General features: G+C 37.2%; 1 protein-coding gene across 2 annotated transcripts in view; it reads left to right on the top strand.

Moving 5' to 3' along the window:
* Positions 1-526: 526 nt before the first annotated feature.
* Positions 527-10,762, top strand: part of LOC109376175 (UDP-glucuronosyltransferase 2B31-like) — a 30,978-nt gene continuing 20,742 nt past the window's right edge. Inside the window, exons 1-2 of one of the 2 annotated variants that reach the window (XM_019631978.1) lie at positions 527-1,286; positions 2,962-3,110. In XM_019631978.1, the coding sequence (XP_019487523.1) occupies positions 563-1,286; positions 2,962-3,110 (873 nt within the window). In that variant the 5' untranslated portion in view covers positions 527-562. The remainder of the gene's footprint in view (positions 1,287-2,961; positions 3,111-10,762) is intronic. The other variant, XM_019631979.1, reaches the window with a different exon arrangement.

A 10,762-nucleotide genomic window follows, 5' to 3' on the forward strand; every position in this document is an offset into this window, starting at 1 on the left:
TCAGCTGTATAATAGTTTTATCTCTATTTCTTTAGGAAAAGAGACTACAGACACAGTCACCTCTTGCTTCTTACAGTTCTAATGCTCATATACAGAGAGTGCCAAAAATAGTATATATTTTAAAAAGGAAAAAACTGTATTAAAGTTTTAATACTCAATGTATACTGATAACAGAAGATGAATAAAACTCACATTTGATTCTGCAGTTACAAGGGTTGCTCAAAGTGGTTATCATCCATGTAATTTTAATACAGTCTTTTCCTTTCTTAAAACATGTATACATTTTTTTGCACACTCTGTATATTCCATAATTCATGGGTATTGCACATGAAAGGTTAACTCTTAGCTGGATGATAGCACTTGTAGAAATTAAACACATTTGTATAATGAAAGAGATCTCTATCTGTTTGACTACTTGCTATAAAAATGTTTTGTTTTCTAATATTTACTTTGGATTATAAGGAGTTATATTTTAACTTTCTGATTGATTTCTCCTTGGATATAAGCATGAGCAAGGACAGAAAGGATCAGTGATTTGAAAAGAACCATTACATCCACCAGGATGTCTATGAAGGGGATTTCAGTTCTGCTGCTGCTACAGCTGAGTTGTTACTTTAGCCCAGGGAATTGTGGAAAGGTGCTGGTGTGGCCCACAGAATACAGCCATTGGCTCAATATGAAGACAATCCTGGATGAACTTGTCCAGAGAGGCCATGAAGTGACTGTTCTGGCATCTTCAGCTTCCATTCTTATTGGTCCCAACCAATCCTCTGCTATTAAATTTGAGATTTACCCTACATCTTTAACAAAAGAAGACTTTTTGTTATTTTTCAGGCGAATTCTCGACAGATGGATATATGATCTGCACAAAGATACAGTTTGGGCATATTTTTCAGTAATGCAAGAAATCTTTGTGGAATACTCTGAGTTTACTGAAAAGCTCTGTAAAGAAGTCATTTTTAACAAGAAACTTATGACAAAACTACAACAATCAAGGTTTGATATCGTTTTTTCAGATCCTGTGATACCCTGTGGTGAGCTTCTGGCTGAGATATTTAAAATACCTTTAGTATACAGTCTCCGCTTCTTTCCAGGCTACACAGTCGAAAAGTATAGTGGAGGACTTCCAACCCCTCCATCCTACGTACCTATTGTTTTGTCAGGATTAAGTGATCAAATGACATTCATGGAGAGGGTGAAAAATATGATATATGTGCTTTACTTTGACTTCTGGTTCCAAACATTTAATGAGAAGACATGGGATCGATTTTACAGTGAAGCACTAGGTAAGTCATGTTTTCAGTTGGTAGCATGAAGTTCTTACTTTCCTAGTGCACTGAAGGTGTTTGTATAAATATTAAGTCAGAGTAATTTGTCTTTTATATGCAAAATGATAAAACAAAATTATAAAATGATCTTTCAGTCTCACCAATACTATGGAAATGCTCAAATTATAGTCATTGAGGAACTGTTGACTGTTGTATAGTTTAGTTTCACTTAAAAAATACTATTTTGCCATATTACCTGAAGGATTCCTTCATAATAGAGATATACTGGCTCTATCCCAACTCAGGAATTTATAATTTAAGGTTTCTAATGATTTCACATTCTTTCACCAAGTACTTACAAATCACATATTCAAATACTTAAATTTTGTAGAAGAATGGACATATAAATTACTAATTCGTACTTTTTGAAAACTGTCCCCTTGTTAAAGACAAAATGACCAAAATTAAGAGTCTGCAAATCTATTACTATACTTCATGAAAATGTTCCAGCTGTTATTTAAAAATATGTTTATCAATGGACAATTATTATTAAGCTGCTAATATGAACTAACTGCAGGTATAGCCCATGGCATTGAGCCACATTTGCAGAACCTCACAGTTTATAAGGAAAATCTGGGATCAAGGACATAGCTTGCTTAATTGTAGAAACTAGACTAAATACTCCAGGAAAAAGTGTTTCTTTCTATGGCTATGGTAGGGTTAGTTGATTGAGGGGTTGAAATCATCATTTACATTTGCATCTGGTCGTTTTATACCTTACTGAGTACACACACGCACGTTTAATTCTATAGTGTGTTCGATTTAATCATTTTTTTAAAGTTGTGAATGTACTGATGTGAGGTTAGAGATGAAAAACTCATACTTTGTCATAAGCCTATGAAAAAGGTCTATTAAGCTCACGAATATGTTGCCACAATGCTGCTAACCTTTTTTGATATCAGGGGGATTACTCATTATGAATTTGTACCAACTGGACAAACAGTTAGCCAACTTTACTACTTGGAGGTGCTGAAAAGGCTGCGTGAAAAAGGTAGATGGCCTGAAATATTCGCCAACAATTCATGGCTCTTGCAACACGACAATGCATGTGGTCACACAACACTGTCTGTGAGGGAATTGTTAGCCAGTAAACAAATAACTGTATTGTAACACCCTCCCTACTCACCTGATCTGGTACCCAGTGACATATTTCTTTACTCAAAGATAAAGAAAATATTTTTTAAAAGGCATTTTGATGTCATTCAGGACATCAAGGGTAATAGGACAAGAGCTCTAATGGTCATTCCATAAGAAGAGTTCCAAATTACTTGGATGGGTAGACTGAAAGCTGGCATTGATGCACAGGTTCCCTAGGGGAGTACTTCAAAGGTGACCATAGTGATATTCTGCAATGAGGTATGCAGAACTTCTAGATTGAGTTCGTAAACTTAACTGTCATACCACATAAGTTGCTCATATATATATATATATATATATATATATATATATATATATGAACAATACATATACATGTTTATATATATATATATGACATATTTATCCTATTATCAAAACACAGACAGTTTAAACAGCTTGACTACATAATCCTAAACTATTTTTACAAAATTATGTAGTATGCTCACATTACAATATTCTCATTTCCTCAACCTTTTGTTTGCTTTATTCCATTCAGGAAGACCCACCACATTATCTGAGTTAATGGGGAAAGCGGAAATGTGGCTCATTCGAACCTATTGGGATATTGAATTTCCTCGCCCGCACTTGCCACATTTTGAATTTGTTGGAGGACTCCACTGCAAACCTGCTAAACCCCTTCCTAAGGTAAACCTATTCATGTATGTTTTGCTTTGTTCACTTGGCATTTTCAGTAGGAATGTATCTGTGTTCTTTATTTAGAATGCCTGGTCACACTGAGATACAGAGATGAGAATCTGGGTAGTGACCTGCCTATTCGATACTCACATATTTCTGTCTATGACAAGAATCTGAATTTCATTATCATTACAGAATAAACATGTGCTCAGAAGGCTTTGGAAATAGTCTCAGTTGAATTAAGACCTTCATTATTCAACACATAAGAGAGTCATCAATTAATTCAAAGAAAAACGTAAAAGTCACTAGCATAATGCAGGAGTTAAGTACTGGATATGCAGAGAAGCAGTGTGCACACAGTTTTTGCCACACACACCCACAGACACACACCAGTATTCTATTTGGAAAGATATGTGTAGAATATAAGCAAGTGTAAAAAGTATTACAGTAAGGAAAAAACAATGTTAGTATAATGCCAGAGATCATCCCATGGGAATGGATCATAATACCTCAGGAGGGACGATGCAATCGGGCATAAGTGAGCATAAACATCCCTTGTTTTTGTCCCCCTGCAAGTAAAAAATTTGGCATCTATCCATGAATTAAACTGCCTCTGTGGGAGTTTTAGAATCCAGCATATGCCAAGGGACCTGGGAAAAGTCTTGCCAACCTGTACGTCAGGTAACAGGGAGACAGACCCCAGTACTAGGTGTGATACCTACAGGCAATTGTGAATTGGTTCCAGCCTCTCATGCCTGTAGGCCAAGAACAGCTACAGAACCCTAAGTTGGGCAGCCGCCTATGGATTAGAGAGCCTTAGTGGAAGTCCAGAATTCCAGAGAAGTTCCAGCACTCTATCGGACCACAAAATACTATATGAGTTTGAATGCGTTCTTGTGGGTGAGAAGAAAGTTTGACATTTCCAGCATCACAAGAACCTCCCTAAAGGCAGCATAACTTAGGGATAAAAGAAGGACTATAATTTCTCCCACAAGAGAAAGGAAGAGCAGTTGAGTGGATGCCCACCTTCTCCAGCTGTGCAGGATGCTTCCAAAGGCCTTATTTCTCACAGCATCCAGAGTATTAAATTAGGAGTTCAAACTCTGGTGAGAAGGAGCAGATGAGGCGAGTGACATACAAGATTTCCAGAGGGCATTGAAGAGACATCATTCCTCCTGACTGCATTCTGGACTCCAACAGGAAGGCTGACCACAAACCACAAAGAAAACCTCTCCTACAGATCCCTCCACTGGCCTGTGGGCACTTACAGCATACTGCGTTCCAAACACACACCTCCTCCCCTCTGTGACCAGCTCCCTGTACATGCGGCCAAGGTCAGCCACAAGGAGATAGATTTGATAGGAGTCTAGGGAGCATGACCAGAAAGCAGGCAAGGGTTTTCTGGCGAGAGAAAAACTACAAACTTGAGCTGTAGTGCCACCTTCAGGAAAACAAAAGGGAGGCTGTCAGCATCTGACCTGCTGCTGTATAAGACAGGAGTAGGCATACAGGCTTAAGAATTCTATCAAACAAAAGAGTAAGTAGCAATCAGAAGGTATGTTCACACAAGGTCTGAGAAAGCCTTATGTACAGCAGGACTGACAAAAGGCATTTCGACCCTCAAAGTAGATACCATAGTAGAGACACAAGTAGGTGACTGTTAATTCAAATGCAAAAAAACAGCAACACAAAGCTCCAAAGAACATGAAAATGCAAGGGAACATAAGATCACCAAATTTGCTATAATCTTACAGTAACCAAATATAGACATGGAGATATGTGATTTGCCTGATAAAAAATTCAAATGGCTTTTTTAAGTTAACTCAGTGATCTACAAGAAAATACAGAACCCTTATGCAATGTTGGTAGAATGTAAATTTGGTGCAGCCACTATGGAAATTAGTAGCAAGGTTGTTCAAGAAATTAAAAATACAGCTACCGTATGATCCAGCAATCCCACTTCGGGGTATATATCCAAGAAAAACAGGATATCAAAAATACATCCACAATATTATGTTTTTTGCAGTATTCATAATAGCCAATAAAGAGAAACAACTTACTGTCTGTCAACAGATGAGTGGGTAAAGAAGTTGTGAAGCACACACACACACACACACACACACACACACACACACACACACAGAAATATTAGTCAGCCATGAGAAAGAGGGACATTCTGCCATTGGGAAAATTTAGAAGGAACTTGAGGGCATTGTGCTCAGTCACATAAGTCACACTGAAAAATATACATAATGTATGATAACACTTATATGTGAAATCTGAAAAAGGCAAACTCATAGAAACACAGGGTAGAATGGTGGTTACCATGTGCTGGTGAAAAGTGGGATTGGGGAAATTGAGAACATGTTGGTCAAAGGGTACAAACATACAACTCAAAGATGATTAAATTCTAAAAATATAATGCATACCATCATGATTACAGTCAATAATACTCTATTATATACATGAAAGTTTCTAGAGACCAGATCTTAAATGTTCTCACAACAAATACAAACAAAAATTATGATTATATGATATGATAGCAGTTTGCTAATGCTAAATTGGTAACCTTACTGCAATATGAATCAATTCAACACAAACAACTTAAACTCAAAGAATGTTATATGTCAATTATATCTCAATTTTAAGGACAAACATGAAGCAATGCTTAGGATGAGAAAACAAACTTTTTTTAGGAGGGTTATGAGATTATTTCCCAAAAAGAAAAAAAAAAGTTAAACAATAGAAAACACAAAGACTAACTGAAAAAAAATAAGCAAAAAACACTAGGATGAAGTTTGGACCAGATAGCCATGAAATTTTTGGCTCCTTACATATTTCTTTGGGAACAGGGCAGGGTTTAGAAAGTACATTGAGCAATCAGGAACTTTTCAAGTACAGAAAGTAATAAAATTTGAAAACTGACAAGCATCAGGAACCAAAAGTCAGAATAATTCTGAAACAATTCCAGGTGAACATGACATCACCAGGACCTTTATATAATTTGAAGTAAGCTACTCAAGAGGGTAACCACATCTCTGCTAAACAAAGCCAAGCTATAACACTCACACTGTGACTGAGGTCCTCCCTGGGGGTCTCAGTGAGGTGACGATGAGGGTCCCTCACAGCCAGTTGCACACAGCACATTCTACTAGGACATCCGTTTTGCAATATGATTTCAGGGCAAAAGCTGTCATATGTAAACAAACCAGAAAGATACCTACTCAAATAAGTAACTATATAAGCACATTTCTGGATTATAAATAGGAATCTTGGGGCTATTTCTTGGAGGAGCCAGACAGTAATACCAGACTCATGAATTACAGTGATTCTCTAGCCTATAAAAGCCGATTTAAGGAGAGGGTCCCAAGATATCAATCAGCATAGGAAGACCCTGAACTCACATCCTCCCATGAACACACCAAATATACATCCACATATAGAGAAATTCCTCCTGAAGTATGACTGAGGGTTGATTGAACAGCTTCTGCACAGCAAATAAGAGAGAGACTGCATAGAGATGGTTGGGGAATCACAAGAACTTTCCACTCTATGGGAACTCTGTGGGAACTCTGTGGGATTGAAAATGCCAGTTAGCATCAATGCTTATTTTCCCTCTCCACATAAACAGCATGGGCAGGAATGCAGTTCAAATGCTCTAGTCGATCTGCAAGGCCACCACAGTGTGCCTTAGGCCACTCACCCCATACCCACTCTAGGCTCAGACAGCCAGGCTGCCATGGGACCACTATAGTCACATATTCCTGGCTGCTCCAAAGTAGCCCAGCCAGCCTAACAAGGTGCCCCCAGAGCCATGCTCCCTGGTAAACCTGGCCAATGTTCTGTCCCAACTCTGACTAGCCTGGTGGCTACAGGACTCCTGGTGCCTCAGGTAAACACTTTTGCTCCAGCCAGCCTGCCAATGCCACCCAGCATGTGCAGCATACACACAGATCGTTCCTACACAAGGCCTCTCCATCAAGTTCGAGAGAGGTAGCTGTTCCATCTAATTTATGGAAACAAATACAGAAAGTAAGACAAATTAAGAGGAAAATGAAATATGTTCCAAATTAAAGTACAAATAAAAAACCCAGAATAGAAAAAAATCCTAAAAACAAAGATAATTTACCTGAGGGAATATTCCATGTAATAGTCATAAGGATGCTCACTAAATATAATACAGGGATACAAGAATGCAGTAAGATCTCTAAAGTGTTAGAGAAAACAACAACATCAAAAAAAACACAAAAAAACAATGAGAGCTGAAAAATACAATTAGTGAAGTGAAAAAAGTGTTAATCAATAGCTGGTTAAATAATAGCGAAGAATGAACTAGCGACTGGGAAGACAGAATAATGGAGATCACAAATCAGAGGAGCAAAAATAAAAAAAGAGCTTTAAAAAACAAGAATAGTTTAAGGGTCCTTGAGAACAACATAAGCCTATTAACATTTGCATTAAAGGGGTCTCAGAACGAAAAGAGAAAGAGAATGAGAGAGAGAGAGAGAGAGAGAGAGAGAGAGAGAGAGAGAGAGAGAGAGAGAGAAGAGAGAGAGATCCTATTTAAAGAAATAATGGCTGACATTTTTGCTAACCTAGGAAAGGACATCTAGATACAGGAAGATCAGAGAACCCCAAAGTAGATGAACCGAAAGGGAGCCACACAAAGACATACTATAATTAAAATGGCAAAAGATAAAGAATCTTTCTTTTTAATTTTTATTAAATTTATTGGAGTGACTTGGTTAGTAAAATCATATAGGTTTCAAGTATACATTTCTGTAATATATCATCTACATATGGCAGTGTGTATGCACCACCCAGTCAGTTCTCCCTCAATCACCACATAACTGACACCCTCTTCCCTCTTCTACCACAACCCTACCCCCCATTAACCTCTGGTAACCACTGAACTGTTCTCTGTGTCTATGAGTTTTTGTTTCTTGGTTTGTTTGTCTTGTTCTTTTGTTGCTTTCAGTTTTATATCCCACATCTCAGTGAAATCACATAGTTCTTGAATTTTTCTGTCTGACTTAACTTGCTTAGCATGATAATGTCAAGATCCACCCATGTTGTAAAAAATGGCAGTATTTCACCTTTTCTTATGACTCAGTAGTATGCCATAGTATACATGTACCACATCTTCTTTATCCAGTCATCTACAGAAGAACACTTTGGTTGTTTTAGTGTCTTGGCAACCATGAATAATGCTGCAATGAACACAGGGGTACATATAATTTTATGGATAAATGTGACCAGATTTTTGGGATAGATACCGAGGAGATGGATTGCTGGGTGGTATGGTAATTCTACTCTTAATTTTTTGCGGAAACTCCATACTGTTTTCCATAGTGGTTTTACCAGTTTGCATTCTTACCAGCAGCATGGGAGATCCTTTTTTTTCCACAACCTCTCCAACACATGTTATTACTTTTCTTGGTGACAGCCATTCTAACAGGTGTCAGGTGATATCTCATTGTGCTTTGATTTGCATTTCTCTAATAGCTAGTAATGTTGAGCATGTTTTCATATTATCTTTTGGCCGTTTGTATGTCTTCTTGGGAGAAGTGTCTGTTCAGGTCCACTGCACATTTTATAATTGAATTGCTTATTCTTTTGGTGTTCAGTTGTATGAGTTCTTTATATATTTTGGATATTAGCCCCTTATTGGAGATGTTGTTTGCAAATATCTTCTCACATTCGGTTGGTTGCCTCTTTGTTTTGTTGATGGTTTAAAGAGAGAATTTTGAAAGCAGCAAGATAAAAACAACTAGTCACATAAAAAAGAAACTTTATAAAGCTATCTGCTGACTTTTTGGCAGAAATGTCACAAAAGGTAGTACAGTATATGTTTAAAGTGATAAATGGATAGAAACTACAATTTAGAATACTCTACAAGGCAAGGTTCATTCGGATGGAAGGTGAGATAAAGAATTTCCCTGACAAACAAAAGTTAAAGGAGTTCATCACTAATAAACTAGCTTTATGAGAAATGTTAAAGGGTCTCCTTTAAGCAGAACAGAAAGGCTATAACTAGAAATAACATGTACAATAAAAAAAATTACTGGAAAATCAAATATATAATAAACATAGTGGGTTAGTCACTTAGAAAGCTAGTATGAACTCAAAAGACAAAAGTAGCAAATTAACTATAACTAAAATAAATATTTAGGGGACACACAACAATAAAAAAAGATATAAAATGATGTCAAACATAAAACATAGAGGGACGAGAATAAATGTAGCTCTCTGAGTGCTTTTGAACTTAAATGCATAACAGCAAAAAACAGACTGCTATAGATAATAATTAGTATATATGAAACCTAGTCACCAGAACCCATAATCTCAAAGAATTCCCCAAAAATAAAAAGGAACAAACAAACACTAAGTAAAACCAGCATACCAAGAGGAGACATCATGAAGTAAAGAACACAGAACTACAAAAGCAACCTAAAGCAATCAACAAAATGGTAATAAGTACATTCTTATCATAATTACTTTGAATGCAACTATACTAAATGCTCCAAGAAAAAGACACAGGACAGCTGAATGGATTAAAAAAGACTCATCTATATGGTGACTACAAGAGGCTCACTTCAGACTAAAAGACACACACAGAGTGAGAGTGAAGAGTCGAAAAAGACATTCAATGCAAAGAAAAATGAAAAGAAAACTAGGGTAGTAATACTCATATTAGGCAAAATATACTTTAAAACAAAGTCAATAAAAATTACAAAGAAGAGCATTATGTAATGACAATGAGGACAATGCAAGAACAGGCTATAAGATTTGTAAATATCTATACAACCAACCTAGAAGCACCTAACCATATAAAGCAAATATTAACAGACATAAAGGGAGAAATGGGTAGTATTACAATAATAAAAGTAGAGGACGTTAGTACCCAACTTGTATCAATGGATAGATCATCCAGATAGAAAAGTCATAAGGAAACCATGACCTTAAACATCACATTAGACCAGATGGATTAGAACACCTCATCTAAAAATTGTAGCACATGTAACCTTTTTAAGAGCGCATGGAACATTCTTCAGAATAGATCACATGTTAGCTCACAATATAAGTCTGAATAAATTCAAGAAGATTGAAATGACATCAAGTATATTTTCTGATAGCCACAGTATAAATTTAGAAATCAATTACAAGAAGAAAACTGTAAAGAACACTAGCGCATGGAGCCTAAACAAGACTTTATTTAACAACCAGTGAGTCAAACAGGACACCAAAATCTACCTTACGGAAAATGAAAATTAAACCAGTACATTTCAACATCTACAAAATGCAGAAATAGCAGTTCTAAGAGGGAAAGTCATAGTGATACAGGCCTACCTCATTAAGAAGAAAAAGAACAGGAAGAAAAATCCCAAATCAATAATCTTAACATCGGGCCGGCCGAGTCGCGCGATGGTTAAGAACTGGCTTGGGACACCAAAGGCCCCGGTTTTGATCCCACATATGAGGGCCAGTGACACTGCCCTCTACAGCTAAGATGCTGAACAACAGCTCAACCTGGAGCTGGGCTGCTGTGAGTTGCCATGGGCTTCCGTATGTAGCCAGCAGCCAGCGTGAGCGGCCAGCAGCTGCAGTGAGCGGCTGTCCAGAAGCCGGCAACTGATATGCCTTGCCTGGGAAGAGTGCAA

This window comes from Hipposideros armiger, unplaced genomic scaffold, assembly GCF_001890085.2.
Source record: "Hipposideros armiger isolate ML-2016 unplaced genomic scaffold, ASM189008v1 scaffold_1059, whole genome shotgun sequence".
Taxonomy (NCBI): Eukaryota; Metazoa; Chordata; class Mammalia; order Chiroptera; family Hipposideridae; genus Hipposideros; species Hipposideros armiger.